We start from the raw sequence: 21,517 nt of genomic DNA on the forward strand, positions 1-21,517 counted from the left end.
GGGCATTACTTTTTCATTCCTTTTTGCAAACTGGAAAAGTAGTTGAAGAGTTATTAGAGTTCAAGTATAAAGGCCGTTTTTATACTTAAGACGCATTATCCGTCTGGACGAACTTGGGCAAGCATTTGTAGTTCGTCTGATTATGCGTCTGTAGTATAAAGACGTGCACAAGACGTATTTTGTATTATGCGCCTAGACGAACTATCTCTCCTAGTTCGTCGGTCAAGACGAATTTCGATGTAAAGTTCGTCAAGATGCATAATACGTCTTGTGCCCGTCTTTATACCAAAGACGCATAACCAGACGAACTACAAATGTTTACCCAAGTTCGTCCAGACGGATAATGTGTCTTTAGTATAAAAACGGCGAGGACGCATTATCCTTCTGGACGGATAATGCGTCCTCTAGTATAAAAACGGCCAATAGTAACATAAAACTGACAAATTTATCAACTCTAAGGTGATGACTCTTCAAATGACTCTTCGACATACGTCGAAGAGTCATTTGAAGTGATGTTTGTAGTGGAGGAAGAACTCCAACAAGTTAATTAGGTATAAGGGAATCAATGGGAGGAGACTTTTTTCAAGGGGGGCGGGCTAGCCTTAATATTATCATTATGTGAGGGGGATTGAAGTTAATATTTGCTTAATGAGAGGGGTATGACTTAGTTTTGGGGCAAATTTCACCCATTTCCTAGCCCCTTCCCCCTCTCCAGGTAATTATTGCACAGTCCAGTAAAGGCCTTATGATTCAAAAAACAACCCTGTGGGTATATTTTACCGATGATGCTAAATTGCTTAAAGAAAATAATCTTATTGAAAGACTGGATCTTATTGAAAAGAACTTATTATTATATTACTTGGTCGTCAGGGGGTCTTTTCTAACTTTGGCTAACCCTCGTAGCAGGCGTAAAACTGAGGAGGGAGAGGGAGAGGCCAGATGAGGGGAAGGGGAGACACTTCCCTTCTTTCTCGCGTTTTTTGCCTCACCTACCCATTCCTCGTTTACCCCAACAACTCCGGACGGTCCAGATACAGCTAACACATGCACGCATTGCGTACCTATACGTACCAATGTACGTTCACCGCCCCTGCCCCACCCACAACGTATTCAATGTCAATCCAAATATGGGACAAGATTTATCACGTGATTTCTGCAAAGTATCTCTCTCTAGCCCACAATACAGTAGCACGAACACGATCAGTTTTGAGTAGAGAAGAAAATGGCTAACCGTACGAAGGCATCGGAGCAACTTGCCGAATTTTCCCAGGACAAGAAGGTAGGAGTTTGGTTGAGAATGACTGGTTTTTTTTCTCGCACGAGCTCGCCATGAGTTCGTCAGTAGAACTCGTGCAGTAGAACAGCTGCAGTATGTCTCACATGTACTTTTTAATATGCTTTTAAAATAGTCCGATGTGTTGTTTATTTTTATGGGTAGATTAGGATTTGTTCATGTTTATTGACTGCGAGGGTAAGATAACGTATGTACGATTGTTTGTGGGTTTCGTGGCGTGAATAAATTATCCATGTTCTTAGATTTATACGGGTCTCGTTTGTTTTGTCTCAAACTGCAGCATTTTTTTGCACTGGAAAAATGAGGTTCGACTAATTTACACTTAAGACGTGGATTGAAGCATTTAGTTTACTAAGTATATATTTAGTCAAATGTTACGTGTGTCATGGTGTGTGTATTGTCAGAGCGAACGTGCACTAAATTCGAGGAGAGTTAAAATCCCTGCTACCCTGACTGTACGTGCAAATAGTCAGTCTATTAGACCATGACCAACTGCATGTAGGCTTCAGGTGTAGCCTTCAGTTTTGGTCTTGACTTGGTCTTTTTCTCGACAATTTTACTTCTGTTTGTAATAAAAACGAATTAAGATTACTTAATTTGTTGTAATGTAGAGTCATGACCATAATATTGAAACGGAACTAATCATTTAATCGCGTCAGTGTGTTCGCGCTTTGTCATGTTTACGTCATGCAACTCTTTTCCGTCGTTTTGTGATAGTGTCACGTACTTACTGTACTTGTGACGTTCTAAGATGTTACCTTGACATCATTTAGTTTTTTTTCCTGTTGTAATTGAGTGATCACGTTTAGAATTTGTATGTAGGTGCTTTAATACATGTTAGCTGAAAATTTGACTAGAGATTGCATAACTATAAACTTAGTTAGTTATGATCATGCGACAAAGTAAAACCAGCACAGTACATTCGAAGAGGGACTTAAAAAAAAAAAAAAAAAAAAAAAAATCAATCAAAATAAAATCTGTTTAATTCACAAAATGCTTTTCATTTGTGAATGGAAACCAAACTAAACACACAACCACACTCAATTCATGCAAAGGTAATCATCCAGGTTTATTCCATTGGCACCTAAGAACTCTTGATTAGACGGTGTTATACTTAAATATATTGTTACACCTTTCACAATATAAATTAACATCTCAGCCATTATTTTCTCTACTTGATAATGGAGTCAAGGGGACTTTGAAACGTCATAGTCTACTTTTCCTTCATTTTGTAATCAATTATATTTCAAAATGTGTCCTTATCAAAATAAAATCTCATCCCAAAATATTTTTAACACTGTCTTCTGGAGTCAAGCCTGTATGCAATATTATAACAAGCAGAAGGTAATTCAGATTTTCTCTTGTTGTTCTCAAGACACCTGATGTCCTCACCACTGGAACTGGGTGTCCCATTGACACAAAGACGTCCACCATGACAGTTGGACCCAGGGGACCTGTCCTGCTGCAGGACGTCCAGTTTCTGGATGAGATGAGTCATTTTGACAGGGAAAGAATTCCAGAGAGAGTGGTACATGCCAAGGGAGGTGGAGCATTTGGATACTTTGAGGTCACTCATGACATCAGCAAATACTGCAAGGCTGCTATTTTTAACAGAATTGGCAAAAGAACTCCTTGTGTTACACGATTTTCCACAGTGGGTATGCAGAATGTGAACAAATATAAACTGTGGTAAAAAATGCTACATGTGATAGTACAGAACACCCCATGTTTTAAACACTCAATCATCAAGACCATAGTTTCAAGTTGAGTTCACCTCCTACAGAAGATGTGACTGAAGAGATATTACAATCTGTAGACGGCATCCGTTCATGCAGTGACTACCTTTTCTAAGTAGTTAGGGCTGAACTCTTACTGCCAACATCCAATGTCACACCCAGAGCATGTGCTGTGTTAATGCTGACTCACCTTGTGATTTTGTCCAAAGGTCCCAATGGCTGATCCCTCAATGAGACACACCTGCAGGAAATTGCAGTAGTTGTATTCATCAAAACAAATATCCAGTCCAAGAGGATGAGTGCAACTACCAAGATACCCTGTAGGCAGTCATCTCATAGAGGAAATTGGCCATTCTGTGGTGCTGACCAAAAGGATCATGACCTTGGGGCTCAAAATTGGTGAACTTGCACAAATGTGGAACTGCATACTAGTTCAAACATATTTGTCAGGCAGTTTCTTTCTGTTGCTAAGAGAATGTGGTCTCCAGTTTTTGTTTTTTTATCAAGTATTAAAAGGTTCTGGCCTATTGTTGTTTAACCTTTAGGTGGTGAGTCTGGAAGTGCTGACACTGCCCGTGACCCACGTGGCTTTGCTATGAAGTTCTATACTGAAGAAGGAAACTGGGACCTTGTTGGAAACAACACTCCAATCTTCTTTATCAGGGATCCAATCCTGGTAAGGTTTTTATTCATCTTAAAATTAATTATATTAGAAGTTTTATGGAGACTGATACAAAGAATTTTGCATCAGTTGTAAACTTACTAGCCAGTATACATGCCATGGAGTACTTGCATCTTGTGTTGGTTTCATTTCATTCTTCTTGTCAATGCTATTTTCATTTTCTTATGTTTGTATCGAAATCAAGCATGAAATTTTGACACAAAAAGTTTCCATTACCAATCATTTCCCATGATCTCTGGACAGACTACAGACCAGATACATGTACAGAACCGAATAGTGTACAGGTCTGTGAAATTTGAAATACTTCATACATGTAGGACATCCTGAAGAATGTTTCAAACTACATTAGCTTGTTGTTGAAATAATAGAAGAAAACAATGAATAACTGTCAGGGACTCAAATGTATGACTTCATCTAGATTAATTTTTAGACTAAGGGTAGTTCTTTTTCTGTTTGACTGCAGCACAATGTACATGTAATGAAAAATATATTGGACCCTCATGCATGATTATGTTTAGTGTATTGTTATTGTAGTAGTATTTGAATACACACTGTATCTGGTGGTGGCGGTTCATGGGATAAATCACTATCCAGTGGAGAACGTCATTCATGTGCATGTATTTTTTGTCAACATTTATGGATAGCAATTTAATCAAATAGTATAATCCACCTTTAAAGAGCAGAAACTTTTGCAACAAGTTTGAATGTCATGTTTATTATTTCAGTTCCCAAGCTTTATTCACACTCAGAAGAGAAATCCCACCACTCATCTCAAGGTAATCAGAGTAAATTAAAGTAATTAGTGATTATTTGATTTGGATGATTTTTTACAATATGACTATGAGCCCCAATTTTCTACATGTATGAGTGAGTAGTCAACGAATTGAACTGATTTGACTGTCACTCATAGAAAATGAGGACTAGTAGACAGTCTGTATTCATTACTGTCTAGGTTCTGAACTGGTATGACTGTTCTGTTCTAGGATCCTGACATGTTCTGGGATTTCATCACATTGCGTCCTGAGACCACCCATCAAGTGTGCTTTTTGTTCAGTGATCGCGGCATTCCTGATGGTTATCAGCACATGAATGGATATGGAAGTCACACCTTTAAAATGGTGAATGCCAAGGGAGAGGCTGTCTACTGCAAGTTCCATGTCAAGGTAAGGAAAACTAGCTTTAAAGTAGCACATGGTGCAACTTCCATAACACCAAATAATGCCATAGGAACTAAGATAAATTATTTTATTACAAACCAGTGTGGTTACTACATTGTACATATATACAGTGTATTCATAGATTTTAATTTCATCTCTGACCCACTCTGAGGGGCATATTTCTACTTTATTGGTGTTTTAACATACTCAGAACTTGTTGTGTGATAAGAGATTCATGCATGTACAATTGTTTGCAATTTCTTTAATTTATGTGAGCTATTTTATTTGCCTTATTGTAGACTGATCAAGGAGTAAAGTGTGTTCCTGGAGACAAAGCAGAGCAGCTGGCAGGTGCTGATCCAGACTACAACAACAGGATGCTGTACAATGCCATTGCTAATGGTAGCCCAGTAAGTTTACCAGTGTACAATGTTATTAGTTTATCTTTTAATTGATAATTGATGGTTAGACTAATTTTGGAAGTATGTGTACATTATTATATATATATAATAAGTGTATACTTCAATTAACAATGGACCTGATAAAATCTTGACTTGTAATAATGTACTGTATCTAAGTTGCATAGAATTATTAGACTATGGAACTAGGCTTAGCTGTAGAAAGGAAAAAAAAAACTTTGTTATTGATTGATTGATTGATTGATTCAGTGAGCATGTGAGTGAGTGATACATTCACTCATTCAGTCACTCATTCATTCGTTCATTCATTCATTGTCTTGCTCTTACCACACAGACAAAACATGCTGAAATTTGTGAGACTTTGCAGTACAAATTATTGTTGTTTGACTAATATTGAATGAAAAAACCTTGTGTATATCAGCCTTCATGGACCATGTACATTCAAGTGATGACCTTTGAAGAGGCGGAAAAGTTCCGCTGGAACCCATTTGATCTCACCAAGGTATGTCACAGTACTTTTCTGTGCCAAGATTAATAATTATTTATTCAGTACTAATTAACAAGATATATTTTATCCTAGATCTGGCCTCATTCTGAGTATCCACTCATTCCAGTTGGCAAGATGGTTCTCAATCGCAACCCTAAGAATTACTTTGCTGAGATAGAGCAGAGTGCCTTTAACCCTGCAAGCATGGTTCCTGGTATTGAACCTTCCCCAGACAAAATGCTTCAGGTAAAATATTAATATACAATTTAAGTATCACTACATATAAACACGTCTGTATACAAATGCATGTTTCTATTTTAGATAACATGCAACAACCTGAAGACATGCAAGCATGCCTCTACAGTTCAGTTCTTGGGCTTACTGTTTATGTGCATAACACTGTTAGTACATTCCACAGGACTCTTAACTTGTTAAACACCAGTTGGTGATAGGGACATACAGCTGTAGTCAGATAAAACAAGAAACAGAAATTTAAATCATTCTCTTTTTTTAACCAGGGTCGCCTCTTCTCATATCATGATACTCACCTTCACCGACTAGGAACAAACTACCTACAGCTGCGTGTGAACTGTCCTTACAGGACCAGAGTCACTAACTACCAGAGGGATGGACCACAGACCTTTGATAACCAAGGTACAGTGTAGTTAACGTATATATGTACAGCTTTAACTCTTTACCCTTATTGAGATAAAGCCTGGGTGATACATGTACCAATAGCACTGGTTTTCATTTTATTAACTCAATCATGATTAAGTCCTGTTTGTACTGTACATTCTTTTGACCTTTTTTAAGTACAACATTGTCACACAACATTTTGGTGACACTTTATCGCGACAAAGTTAGTGACTTTTTAAAAGATTTTTTCTCATTACAATGTACATACTGTACATGATAATACGCCATTTAAGGAACTGTTGCTAAACTCAACTGTTGCAAAATGAATGGAGCTAAACAGTTGATGTTTATCATCTTATCACACATTGTTAAACTTTTGACCAAATTTGCCAATGTTTCAGTTCATGAATTCTTGAAAATTATGCTACATGTTCTTGTGTTCTAAGGCTTACACAAAATCTTCAAATTAAAGTATCACTAAGTGCAACTGAGTTTTTGGAATCGCTAGATTGTGACACCAACATTTCATGTGACAAGGCAAAAATAGGAGCCAAAAATGAAAGATGACAGTGATGATAATTTTTCTGAAGCTGACTTTTCAGGTGGAGTACAAATGTTTAATTGAAGGAGCTCTTTCCTTCTTTTTCTGTCAGAGGGGGCACCAAACTACTTTCCAAACAGCTTTACTGGGCCTTTGGATAACTTGAAATATTCACCACAGACAGTGAAGGTAAATGAGGCTTCTTGTATTGTTTATCACTGAGTCAGACACAATTTTTGGTATACACTGTAGACTGACTCGCAAGTACAACTTAGAATTAGTTTTCTTTAATTAATTTCTTTCATGTGCATGTAAACTATGTATTTGTACGTAAGCTGAAGTCACAGCTCTGTGTTAAAAACTAATCAGGTTATTGATTGGCAGTTTTCTTTTCTTGGAGGTTAAGATACTGACCACAGTTATGTAGCTCACTGTAGGTATTTTTTGTGCTTTGCTATTGTACAGACATTGAGAAACTTCTGTTAACATGTAAATGTTCATAAATATGTATGGTAACCTGGATTTGCATATTGTTTGATGATACAACATTTTACTGTATTTATAATAAAATGTAAACTGGGTGTCATTAATGGAAGCATTCAGGTAATTGATTTTTCTGTTGTTGCTGTTTTAGATAAGTGGCGATGTGGCTCGATATAACTCTGCAGATGATGACAATTTTTCACAGGTTAGTTATCCCTTGATATTGTGTCATTTGAAGTACAGCACAACTTTGAGCTCTGTTTAGACTGGATCTCTAAACTTCTCTCAATGAGTGCCATAAATTACTGTGTATGGAGATGGTACCATGCATCAGTTAAGTATTTCTTCATTTTGATTCCTTCAGTTGTAGGGAAAAATAGTCCAAATATTTGTATACCACAGGACTTACATACTTTTAATTTGCTGAAAAAGGATGCAAGAGTTAATGAAAATTTAATTTTCAACTGTATTTATTATTTGGCTGCAGGTCACAAATTTCTGGAACAATGTTTTGAATGAGGCAGAAAAGACAAGGCTAGTGAACAACATTGCAGGGCATCTGAAAGATGCCAAAGAATTTCTTCAGAAACGAGCTGTAAGTTTATGTTTGTCCATCTGTTTATTACTAACTACTTACTAACGAAGAATAAGGTCTTTATGGGAAAATGTCAAACCAAGACCTCAATACAGGAAGGTCAAGGTGTGAGATTTTCCCATAAAGACCAAACGTTCAAGGTTAATAAGTTGCTTATTATGTGGCTTTTTGCTTTGTTTTTATGGGCTGTAATCAGCAAATAGGCATTATGGGAGAATAATGCCTTGGCATCAGAGCGTGTAAGTAATGCACAGTGCTGTAAACTCGTAACTTTGTAAGTAATGTTAGCACTGTAAGTAGCATTAGTACTGTAAGAATTATAGTTGTAGCAAGACAATAAAAAATATATAAAATAAAAATCAGAGCACGCAAGCCAATCAGAGCTCGCGTTATATCAGCCGCAAACACAAGCCATAATTTTTTTGATAATAACTTGTAAACATAGTCTATTATTTTCAATGTACATATGGTACACTGTATAGTTAATTATTACAGAGTTATTTCAAGCAACCTTCATGGCTTTGCTGATTTATGATTAAATGTTGTTTTGTCTTTTATTTTTTAGGTGAGCAATTTCAGTCAAGTTTCCCCTGAGTTTGGTCAGAGATTGACGGAGGCCTTAGCCAAATACCACATGGTGGGTATCTTCCGTCCTCAGAGACCCAGGGGCAGCTACAGTAGTCAGGACATTGCGATATTTTCAGGCGAAAGTTTGTAAACTTTTGCCCGAAAATATCTTCGCCTGAAAATATCATGTCATCCCGACTAGCTGCTCCTGGGGTGTCCGAGGATGGGTATCTTCTTAACAGCTTGCAGCAGACTATTTTCATTAATTCAACAATGCTTCTCTCCATTCAAGAAAATGATCGGTTTCTGTCTAATTGTTTGGTTGCTTAACTCCAATATCTGAAGCATGGTACAGCTAGGCGTATTGCTATTGTAATTCCCTACAAATGGAACAGTAGCCCATACAATGTAGCAGGTTTCTCTGTAACATTCTGTCAGATTGCCCCATCAATCCACCTTTAGCCATTTATACTCCTCGGGGGAATCAGGTGGATAGACATTCCTGCCCGAGAACATAAAGCAATATGATCCCGCCTAGGTTCCAACCTGGACCTCATAGTCTGGTGAACAGGGTACTAATCGCTACCCAAAGGTCACAGTGTCTCCCACAACTATTAGGATGGCAGTATTCAGTTATTATAATTTCAACAATTAAGCCCCCCTGGTCGGCATACAAAGTCTCTTTACTGAACACTATATGTACATGTAGTTAAGAGAATAAAGTCATTTTCTCTTTGGTGATCACTTGTAGTTGCGACCTTTTTTATATTCACATATACTGTGAGAAGAAAAATATAAACGATGCTGATCGCTTTGCAGCTTTAAATTGAAGGGGTAATAATATTATGCATTGACGTGTTCCTGATATTATCAGAGTGTTTGGCTATTTGCTTTTGTTCACTTTTTTGTTTTGTTTTCTTTCTCTTTTCTTTTTTTGTTTTTCATTTTAGCCAAAGGGAGCTGCTGCTCAGGCTAGTCTCTAAAAGCTATCATGGAGTAAGAAGAAAGATGGGGACTTCAAAGTTTGGGATAACTGGGAATGATCATACTCTATACGTGATTCTCAATTTTTGTGAAATGATTTTGGAGCTAAATTAGAACAAAAGCTGAAACTCTTGGGAGATGATACCCCAAGACAATGTCATACTGAGATTAATGGAGCACTGTCACCTGGTCCAAACTGAAAAAGGTCAAGTAATGTTTATTCAGTTCTATGGGAATTCGATATTTATGGACTCTAATCAAAATAATGGAGAGTGGTTTCAAAACATGAGCCTTGTGCTTACGTTTTGACGTTTTTCCATTTTGCAATTCACTCATTTTAATAATCAACAGCGTTAATCTTACCAATACCTAAGGGCACTCTATTGGTTCAGATATTTATGATGCGTGTTCTCCTAGCCGGTCTTAAAATGTACGGCAGTGCTCCTCCAAAGCTTAAAAGGTAATTTTTGTGTAGACCTTTTCTGCCTTTAGCAATAATACATGGGATGTGGCTGGTGATCGTTTCGTTTTGGGAAAGTTAAACCCCTGTTAATTATTTTTATATATATAAATCTTGGGTGATTTGAACTATGTTGTGTAATGTTTGTAGCAAGTGTTTGCCGGCTTATATTAGAATTGCCAATTATTTTAGGAGATATCAATAAACTTGGATTTGTCAACTTGGAGTACGTATTGCCTGCTTAGTATCCGATCTCATTGATAAATGCAAGACGCCTTATCCCTTTTTTCGACGCCATACATTTGTCTGTAAATTTGGCTGGGTAGACGCGGTTCGCGGGAAAAAAATTACTGACGAATGTATGGAAAATTGGAAAAGTTAACTGAGCATCTTCTAGCCAAGCTACATCCTTCAGTCTCGGTGAATATAATCTTCTACCTAGTATTTTAACGTTGCGATTCACAAATTGTGTAAAATTCAATGTTGGAAAAAGCTATTTGCCATCGGATTCCCATACAAACACTGTAATTTCTGACAGCTTTGCCTGCCCATCCTAAGGCCTATTATAAAATTACTGAACAGTGAAATGGCGTTCGTGCATGCTTCCATTTCATGCCTCGTATGGCACTATACACAGAATTGGGGTGAAGGGGAGGGACTGGGTACTTTGGCTCTATGAATGATGGCAAACGCTAATGACTGTCAAGTAGACAGTCTGAGTGCGCGAAACTTCTTGGACATTATGGTTGTTTACCATTTACCCAAACATTCCGGAAATTTCGGTCAGAATGTAAATGGTACGACAATTTTGGCACAACCGACGGGGAAAGTTTCGAAATAAACGGAACGTCTTGAAAGGCAGTCCAAAATTTCCAACCGAAATATCCGAGTGGAAAATGTGCTTACCATTTGCAATCTTCACCGTCATATTGGAATCAAGATGGGGTTAAACTCGTCCTAGTCTCTTTCGGTAAACTGGGTTTTTTTGGGTATATGGTAAATGGCCAGTCCCAACGGAACTTACCACCAGGAATTGCCTAAACCGTTCAGCAACCGGTTTGGTGTAAATGGTAAACAACAATATCTACAGCAGAATTAATTAATTTGTTCCGCCTACTTTTTAATAACGCTCGAGAAGGCCGAGAAGGAAGCACTCTTCTCTAAACACCTCTAGCTTGTTTTCTTTTCAACTCCCGCGTGCTGATATAACTCAAAAGCGAACACTGGCGCGTGAAGTAGTTAAATAACATAGTACGGGATGTCTCACACAATTTGCCTGTGGTAGGCAAAGAAAGGCTGCGAAACATTTCAAGAATGCTTGTTGCGTCTTTCTGAAATCAATTTCCTCGTTTTCTTGCCCTGGTACCTGTACTTGTATTATCAAAACAAATCCGGTATTGAGGGGAAATTGAACTGTTTTACGTCTGGTATTCACTGGTGCATAATTAGAAGCAACATACTCGGACGGTGCTTTTAAGGAAACTTTCCTGTCTGAAGCAAAAGGCGCTAGTTATTAACAACTTACCGAGTGTGCGTATGTTGCGAAGGCTTATGAGCTAGTGGAAACCAGTCTCAACCTGTAAAAACGTTTTACTCATTTGAATTTGATCAACATAAACAAGTGCAAATATATTTCTGTAACTGAACGAATGTAAATGATAGCAGCAGCTTTTTTCTGAACTATGTTTGGTACTGTAGGTCATACGATTTTCGAGTGAATAACTTCAATGGTCGCCTAGTGAAATAAACTTGATTTTTGACCAAATTCTCCCAAACAGCATGCAACAAAATGGGTAAAGAACAGTATGGAGATTTTAACTACTGGTGAAAATTACTGTTAAACGGCTTCTAGCTAAAAATTTAGATAAAAAAATCTACCAGAAAGTGTTAGATAGCGGTTTTAAATGGAAATTTCTAACCTTGGTTTCTATTTTCACGAGAACGTGTTGTTGACAATGTGCTAAAAGGTTGGCCATGTTTGGTAATAAGCGTGAACAGCCGTGAATAGCGCACCATGTTACACAACAGGTCTCTTGCAACCCGCTTTCGAACCGCCCGAATACAGAGCCGTGGGCTACACGAGAGTGTTGTTCGTGCGGTTTCGAAAAACTTGTTAAAGAAGAACGAAAAGATGAATTGTTCATTAATTAAGTTGAAGGGATAAAGGAAGATCAAGATTACACCAAGAGGGATGAGAGTACCACCAAGTTAAAAGGAAGCCAGGTGGGTGTTTTCTTTTTGATTTAATTTATTTCAACAATAGCTGACAACCGGTTTGCTAGAAAAGGTTTTATTGATTCATCTCGGAGAGAATTTAGTTAACATAGTTTAAAACAGTTTAATCTATATATCTAGATCAATGGTATACACTCGGGTTCGTATCACCACTCGATGTTTAACAGCATCTTTGAAATGTGTCCATTGATAAGTTGAAATATCGCGGCAATCAATCGCGTTTTGCGGGCGCAACCAAAACTACTGAAAATTTTCTATTTTTCATCAGCAAACCAAAGTTAAATACAACACAGTTAAGCTGATTTTTTTTTTCCATTTGCAGTTAAATGCAGGTCGTATCTTTTTCTAACAATGTGGTATCTGTGTTACTCGTGGCAGGAAAAATGGAGCTTTGATAGACCACCAACTATTTCCCTTTTGTGTTTAACGTCACCTGGTATTGTTATACCCGTCTTAAAAACACTCATTCATCTTCAGACGTTTGAATAATCTCTCTTCTCCATAGCTGCTTGTGAAGCGCTACAAAGTGATATACTTTAATTTACCCTGCGCCCTAATTAAATATATAGGGCAGACGAAAAAACCTGACAGAAAGTTATAAAACAATTTTGACAAAAAATTGTTCAGTTCCGCCTTGACCAGTACTTCCTCCAGTCAACGGTGTTAACTTGCGCTTCCAGCGCGGCACGATCTTTCATAATATGTTTTATTTTCTCAACCGAGGCTTAAACTCTCGATGTCGATCAGTGTACGTCTTGGTATTGGTGCTAACAGTATTTTGCATTTGATTGAAGGAGCCACACATGGCAAAGGAATGATCCTTGTACAGAAAGTCGAGTTCAGCATGTCAGTTGGAATCCTCCTGGGATTAGTTGTTCTGCTAGCAACATGTGAGTTAGAAAAGACTTGATAAAAGGGTTTAAATAACGTTACTGTGATATCCCTTTAAATTTACTTACCTTAGGTTTTTTGCTTTTTCTTCAGGCTCAGACGCTGCCAAGATAACGAAAAGGGATCACGACAAACGCCAGATTTCTCCCCCGTTATATTATCAACTTCCTCAACGTAGATTTCAGTTTGGGCGTCCATCAACAAGAACATATTTTACGCCTCCAAGATATCAATACAATTCAGCCTTCAAGAATGTTGCACCAATTCGACCAACCAAACAGCTACAATCAGCGTATGCAGGTTCACCGAAGATATTCAGTGCACAGGCTCAAAGGCGATACACGTCTTATTACTATCCTCATCAGACACACTACAGAGATTGGTCTCGAAAGCTAGTCGAGGCGAGTGCGTATGCTCGAAAAGTGCAGGATATCAGAAAAAAAGAGCTCCTTAAAAAACAGAAGACCGATCCATCAAGTGCAGGGATCAAGTTGTTTGTTGCCGGTGTCAATCGTGATGGAAAAGTCCTGGGACAATGGATTGATCATGGCAAAATGCAGAAACCGAATGGCCGCCAAAATGAAGAGTTAATAAGAAATAAGCCCTCTCAGGAAAACGTTGATACTAAAATTCCTAATGTTGAGTTGATGGGATCATCACGAGCCATGCAACAAACTCCAGTTTCCACAGTAACCATGAACAGCAAACCGTCCCCTTACACCAAGACCAGTGTCGCGTTCCCCACTCAGTCGAACTTGGGAGGAGCTGTGATTGGAGATATAAATAGGAATCTACAAACTCAAACACAAGCTAATTCCTTCCTTGACAAAGGATCAACGACCATACCAAATGTAAATGAAGCAATTTTGAGTGACAATTTGGGTGGTGCGGCTTTGGGACCAAACGCTCATTCGCTACTTCAGCCGACCATCGCGCAACAGGCAAATCAGATCGGTGCCCTTAGGAATGCTCCGGGACGCGAGAGTGAAATTAAACAATCCAATAGCAATCCTCAACCAAAGGCTAATTCAATTCAGAGTTTTGGTTCTCTGAGCGCTGGAGACAATTTAAATAAAGATTCGCCTAGAAATGTTAATATTCCAGGACAGGGCCAGGCAAACAATGTACTATCTAGAAACGATCAGCATCCCCCGGTTAACACGGCTACTTATAACATGCAGGCTAGTTCAGCTCAAAAGATTGCCGCCCCTCCTAATTTATCGGCAGTACCAGGGCCAGCATCACAAACGAAGGCTGATCAATCAATGAGTGTCACTAAAGGAACACAAATATTGCCTACGATACCTGTAGCGAAAAACATGCAACCTTCTAATACTGTGGCTTTAGACGCTTCTAATATTGATAAAACCACTGCTCAAAAGCTCAATGCTGGACTGGCATCTACATCAGCTTCAAGACCGCAGGTGACAGTGTTAGCGCAACCTTCCACTTCAAATGCTGTGTCTGCTTCAAGAAATAGCGTACCTGGAAATGTGAATCGCGTCCAAACCCAACTGGACAGAGAGTTGGCTTTGAAAAACATCCTGTTTCCGCCACCAGCTGCATCCAGCAATCAAGTTTATGGGACTGCTTCTAATGCCTTTCAAAATCAGCAACAGCCATCTCAGGGACAAGTTGACAACATGACACCCACCTTCCCGGCTTTCCGTTATAATGTTAATCTTCCTGTGACTGGACAAACTGGTTTTAATAGTTATCGAAGAAATAACATTCCACTTGTCCCTTCTGCAGCTAACAGTAAAAAATCAATCGTGCCTCAACGTAATACCGTTCCGTATAAGAGTTCTTTTCCACTTATGTTACACAAGATTTCACCATACTTCAAGATGAAACGAAACCTCAAGCAAGCTGCAAGCGAGCAGGCCAAGGCCAGAAGAAGACTTCTTGAACTGCAACGTAAGTGCTGTAAGCAAACATCTTTTACACAAATGAATTAAGATTCTGCCTAAAAGGAAAGGGCGGGGACAATAACTCTAGGTCACTACTTTTTAAAGACTTTTTTATTTATAACGACGACTAATTTCCTGCTTTAAACTTTTGCACCATTCTTACAATGGCCCATACGTCGTTCTTATTTAACCGAAGTCTCTCTTCGGGAACTTAATCCTTGCCCCGCGCGAGGGACACCTGCCATTCAACGCAAAGAATTCTACAATGCTTGATTATTTCTCGCACTGATTTTTGCAAAACCAGTTTGAAACAGCAGGCAGACCTTTGTGACACTGCGTTATCAGTAATGCAATTCCTCATACCAACCTACCTACCGTAAATGAATGTATTAAGTGTCACTCTCATTCCAAGGCCCAGGTTCCAAGGAAACATTCAGTGTACTAAACTGTGTTCGCCAAGACATTTAGACGTTCTTAGTTTATCTTCCCGTGTTTTATCTAATCTGTATCATGCATCTTTCTTCTCAGCTATCACGTGATGTTTAGGGATCTGAGGGAACTTGCTGATCAACATAATTATTATGTGGATGAACTCTTGGCAAGGTCTTTGTCGATATAACGGACACTCAGCGGAATCCTGGTATTCCATATGAGTTTTTTTTTATAAATAAATATACCGAATATACAGATGAGACATATCAACTCTATCTAAATCTTAAAAAACAGTATCAATATTTGGACGTGGGTGAAGAGGAGTAATATTTCAAATTTACTAAGCCAGCATAACATAAATAGGATTTACTAAAAAAAAAAAAAAAAATTAAGCTAAAATAAGGCATGTAGTCAATACGTCGTTCGTTCGTTTAGTTCAAAGCTGAAAGCCTTCATTTATAACGTTACGGAGTCCAATTATTATTCTTATTATACATTGTAGTCACCATCTGCCTTCTCATTGGCTAAAAGCCTACAGTTAATTCTGGGAAACAGCGCAACCTACAGATTATTCAATAATTATAATCTGCTAGCAGATTAGTGAATAATCTGTAGATTGCGCGCGCAATGCATAATTTCCAAGAGCAATGTCAAGTTCACGGATAGCGAAGTAAGAACATGGCTTGTCGAAAATAAACTGCGTTCGGTGCGATAAAGCGGTTGTCGTTATTTTCTTTAAAGCAATGTATAATAAAACAATTATTAGATTCGGTTTTGTGATATCAAAATAACCAAGGTCTCGGTTAGTGTTATCAGCCTCAGCCTTCGGCTTCGGCTGATAACACTTACCTCAACCTTGATTATTCCGGATATCACAAAAACCTCATCCAACAATTGTTTATTCAGTCCCGATTACTAATCATATTAATTTTACTCACTTGTGAGTCCAGACTGGCTGATCAGTTATCACCATTTTTTGAAACGGCAATAACTAATGTACAGTTATTTTCATGGAACCTTTTTCGAGAAGATTTATCACAATTATCCCGTGGTTAAAATGAGATCACTTTTTACATAAACTCAAAAGAAAGTGAAGTATATTTAGTATTAAGAGTGCCTGCCTGTAAAAATCAGACAAATTCTTAATTTCGCAGCAAGGGTCTAAAATTCGATTTCGCTCATATTGTTATGGTAGATAGGCTAGGGCATGACAAAAACTACTGGATAGTTTTTTTTGGCAAAATATCCTTTTATTTCAAAGAAATATGCAAATTACCAAATTCCGTTAAAATCGTCATTTGACGCACCATTTTATTAAACAAGTTTGAGAGCCTCGCATGCAAAACCACATCATTCTTCCGTCTTTAAAACACTCAAATATTTTTGTGCAATGTTTAAATGTGTACTGGGTTGATTTTAGGGAATGTTGCGTTGTCTTTTTGGGTGCACAATAATTAAATTTCGAAGACATGTATTTCATTCACTTAAAAGTACCTCGTAAATATAATTAATTTTCACCATGTGCGAAACCTTCAAATGGACCAAGCTTCTGGTGGTTGAATTGCAGAAGGATGGTCTACAGATTCCTGTAAAAATTTCTTTGGGCAAATGATTGTGAGCGACGCGAGAGCTTTTCAAAGTACGTCAAAAATGCAAATATTTGACCATCCGTCGTCAAATTTCAATTTACGAGTTAGACGTATATTTTAGCATGCGCCACATGACTTGACCTATGTTAAGTTGAAATAGACACAGAGCTGATAATTTCGAAATGTTCTAACCTTATTTGCTGTAAAAGGCAGGCCCAAAGCCGATTTGACGTGTTTCTCTCACCATTCGTCGCACAAAAAGCAGAAGTTTGCTTTTGTTTACATAACGTCCGACGTACATCGCCAACTGTCGACTTATTTAAGGGTCGAATACGATGAATCTGTGACCCTCGTTCGACACATATGATCACCACTGCATCTAAGTAAAAAACAGCTAAGTCATTCGTAGATAGTTGCTTGCTTTGCACTACACCAAAATATTACGTTTGATCATCATGGTTTGATGGCTTGAATCCTTGCTTGAAGCAGTTCCTTGTTCGTCACGCAATTCTGTCATCCCATTTTAGGGGGTAGGGGTGGGACAATTTCTATCCTAATACGTAAGGCTCCGTAAGGCTTGGAATCACTGGGAGCATACAATCGTGTTGAGTAGGAAGAGATTAAATTAAGAAAGGAACTCTGAGAATGAATAATTTACCATTGCCCCTGTTGTTATCTTTTACTCGACCACTGCTACCTACCATGCCCCTGCGTAATACTGTAACGTTAAACTCATACCTAGGTCTTTTCGCGCTATGCAATTATTTTTGGTTTACATGTAATACAGTGGGCTACCCTCGGGGAAATGGGTGGCGACCGCTTAATGGGGCTTGCCGCTTAAATAGAGGTTGGTGTACCTTGAATATTTAATTTTTCACTATCGGGCTATAAATTTCTTGGTGAACATGGAGTCAATTCAATACAATCATGATAGACGTGTGTTTGAATTATCACTCGTCATGCACCTTCAATTTCACTCTTATCTGCCATCGCCCTTTCCAAAACAAAGTTCTTAAATTTTGGGTGGCCGCTTAATAGGGGTAAAGACAATAATGAAACCCTTATCAGAATGACCAAATGATGGCCGCGGAGGTAACCGGTCAATAGGTGTTTTATTTACAATATTTCACTGACGATAATTTTGGACTGTATTGACAACAGTCCTCTATTTTCTGTTACATACCAATGCCTCGCCACTAAGCAAACAAAATACGCCAAATAAAATGGCATGGCCAGGGCTATTTACTCACGTAATTACTAATCAAATTTAGTCTGTTTTTCTCACGAATTAGACACATTGTGATTTCCTATTTTTATTTCAGCTAGTTCTTGCTTCATTAATCTATAATTTTTTTATGACGATTTTCTTAAAATTCTAGTGAGTACAGGTACTAGCTTTATCAGCTGTTGTCTGAAACATTAGAACGTACAACAAACGTGATTTGGACCGAGGCCACGTACACTATAGAATATGATTATATAAATATACACATATATTATTATATATATGAAAAAACAGATGAACAATGATTAAATTGTTTCGCTTATCCTGAGAGTACTCTATACAAAATAGATCAAAATGTGCAGCATATGCCGTGACAGCATTGCGTGACGAACAATAACGGCTGTAAGATTGTGCTGCGCCGACACGCTTATCAGCAATGGTCAGCAATCGATCAAACGCAATATTTTGGCGTAGAGCAAAGCAAGCAACCATCTACAAATGACTCAGCCGTTTTAGACTTAGATGCAGTGATGTTCATATGCGCAGAAAGATGGTCACAGATTCATAGTATTCGACCAATAATAGGTTGACAGTAGCCGATGTACATCGGACGTTAACCTTGTGTAAACAAAAGCAAACATCCGCTTTATGTGCGACGAATGGTGAGAGAAACACGTCAAATCGGCCTTGGACCTGCCTTTTACAGCAAATAAGGTTAGAACATTTCGAAATTATCAGCTCTGTGTCTATTTCAACTTAACATAGGTCAAGTCATGTGGCGCATGCTAAAATATACGTCTAACTCGTAAATTGAAATTTGACGACGGATGGTCAAATATTTGCATTTTTGACGTACTTTGAAAAGCTCTCGCGTCGCTCACAATCATTTGCCCAAAGAAATTTTTACAGGAATCTGTAGACCATCCTTCTGCAATTCAACCACCAGAAGCTTGGTCCATTTGAAGGTTTCGCACATGGTGAAAATTAATTATATTTACGAGGTACTTTTAAGTGAATGAAATACATGTCTTCGAAATTTAATTATTGTGCACCCAAAAAGACAACGCAACATTCCCTAAAATCAACCCAGTACACATTTAAACATTGCACAAAAATATTTGAGTGTTTTAAAGACGGAAGAATGATGTGGTTTTGCATGCGAGGCTCTCAAACTTGTTTAATAAAATGGTGCGTCAAATGACGATTTTAACGGAATTTGGTAATTTGCATATTTCTTTGAAATAAAAGGATATTTTGCCAAAAAAACTATCCAGTAGTTTTTGTCATGCCCTAGCCTATCTACCATAGAAATATGAGCGAAATCGAATTTTCGACCCTTGCCGAGTTATTTTCCATTTTTATGGACAGGGACTCTTAAGAATAAAATTTGCCCTGACTCTCGTTAAAGACTCGGGTAGAAATGTATGCGTGATTTACAAGGGGCAGAATCAGGATCAAAGAATGTAAAGCTCACGTCATAAACAGTTTTGATAGTGTGGTTTTGAACACGTTGAAATGACTAAACGATAACTAACAAAAACAAATAAAAGCACAAATAGAGGTAAATGATTTTCTTCGTCGCCTCGGTAGGGTTATATCTGGGAAGATACGTTCAGACCATTCACCCTGAGCATAGTTATTACAAAGAAATGGTTATGAAAACCGACAAAGTTCTTTTTTTGTATGTTTTTGTTCACTCTTTTGGCCTTGACCGTGCACAAAACACAATAGCTGTTTACTTCTGACATAGGAAATAACCAACACATGTATAGTGTATATGTATGAGCGTGAAACAAGCGATGATGCACGGTCGTGGACCTTCCAGCATAAATCTAGCTATCTTTGTTTACTCCTTTCGTGTTTGTCAGACTTCATAACCATGTATTTTCTCCCTATTAAATATGGTCTGAGTGACGCCACCTTATACTATTCTACGACCAGAGAGATGACAGTCATTGAAAACCCGCGCTGACAGTCATGCAAAAGCTGGGCTTCATAACCATGCATTTCCCTCTATTAACTATGGTCTGAGTCACACCACGTTATACTATTCTAAGACCAGGCAGATAACAATCATGCAAAACCCGCGCATATCAAACTGCTAAATCGCTGTTTGAATGCATAATTATCTAAAGGGCTTATCACTTCTTATAAAATCAAGAGGAACTCGCCTCCACAGGAGCAAAATTCCTTTTATGGTAGATATGGTAGGTATGCAAAACGTTTTTGAAAAAAAAAAGTGAATTCCAAAGGAAGTTGAAGGTCTCGCTACATTCGCACGTGCCCTAAAGTCAGGCACGTGCACAGTTCGACAATTTGCATCTTCACACTCCGACCGTTACCAATATACAGAGCAGTTTCATAGACGGATAGTTTCCACGTCAATCTCCAGTTTACGAAACAGTGGGACAGCTTCATTGCGTCGCCTTTACACTGAACAAAAGTGAACGGGACATTGGTTGGGGGACTTTTCATTGGAAAGGAGAGAGTACAGAGGAACGTCCAGAGAAGAAGGACTTGATTCAGTCGCCATGGAAGGTATGGTCGCAATTTTCTTTCAACAACAAAGCCTGATATCCAGTCTAGAATTTGATGTTGTGACCAATACTGCGCGAAAAGTGGGAAGTTCAGCAAACTTCTCCAGCCCAACACAAAGCGAAGCTTGAATGTAAACTTAACTTTGCACTTAAAGAAAGAAATTTGTTTCGCGTTGTGTTCTTTGGGAGTTTAAGAAAACCGTGACCGCGACGGTAACGGGAGCGTCGCTAAACAAAAGGTTTAATGAGTAGAACAATGGCGCGCGCGTTATAATTCTTGGTATATTTCTTTGCCGTCCTCAGCAAAGCAACAGCTTGAAACGACCAAATTCCTCGTTGCCTGGACGTGAACGACGACGGCTAACTTTTAAAGTTTCTATTTCAAATTTATCGCTGTGTTCCAGATTCAGTTTCGAGATAGTTTGATAGTGAGAAACAAACAAAATGGCTTTAAAGAATCGCGAGATTTAGAGGTAAAATATAAATTCATTTCTTAATCAACGTTATCCTCGTCGTCGCCGTCTTGGTTATGTAAACTCCATCCTTTTCCTCAAAGAATGCACTTTACATTTAGTTTGCAATGGGTTGTTATGTATGGTGTAATCAGTCCCCCAGGGGGTGGGTGATGCGTATATTATGTCTTTGATCATGATTGTT

General features: G+C 38.3%; 2 protein-coding genes across 4 annotated transcripts; both read left to right on the forward strand.

Moving 5' to 3' along the window:
- The first annotated feature begins 1,146 nt into the window (after positions 1–1,146).
- On the forward strand, positions 1,147–10,267 carry LOC145478977 (catalase-like). Its single transcript, XM_081457199.1, has 14 exons — positions 1,147–1,279; positions 2,670–2,952; positions 3,576–3,706; positions 4,438–4,488; positions 4,696–4,875; positions 5,169–5,279; positions 5,710–5,790; positions 5,869–6,021; positions 6,294–6,429; positions 7,065–7,141; positions 7,587–7,640; positions 7,923–8,030; positions 8,596–8,667; positions 9,548–10,267. Exons 1-14 carry the CDS (start codon positions 1,223–1,225, stop codon positions 9,578–9,580), a joined length of 1,527 nt encoding a protein of 508 aa, XP_081313325.1. The 5' UTR covers positions 1,147–1,222; the 3' UTR covers positions 9,581–10,267.
- Positions 10,268–11,682: 1,415 nt separating this feature from the next.
- On the forward strand, positions 11,683–16,616 carry LOC145478974 (uncharacterized). Of its 3 annotated transcripts, none has more exons than XM_081457195.1 (3): positions 11,683–13,166; positions 13,261–15,084; positions 15,606–16,616. In XM_081457195.1, exons 1-3 carry the CDS (start codon positions 13,013–13,015, stop codon positions 15,614–15,616), a joined length of 1,989 nt encoding a protein of 662 aa, XP_081313321.1. In that variant the 5' UTR covers positions 11,683–13,012; the 3' UTR covers positions 15,617–16,616. The 3 variants fall into 3 exon arrangements, with proteins under 3 accessions (XP_081313321.1, XP_081313322.1, XP_081313320.1); XM_081457196.1 differs by having other exon boundaries at positions 11,683–12,264; positions 13,071–13,166; positions 13,261–16,616; XM_081457194.1 differs by having other exon boundaries at positions 13,261–16,616.
- Positions 16,617–21,517: the final 4,901 nt, after the last annotated feature.

The sequence above is a fragment of the Orbicella franksi genome, chromosome 2, assembly GCF_964199315.1.
Source record: "Orbicella franksi chromosome 2, jaOrbFran1.1, whole genome shotgun sequence".
Classification (NCBI taxonomy): Eukaryota; Metazoa; Cnidaria; class Anthozoa; order Scleractinia; family Merulinidae; genus Orbicella; species Orbicella franksi.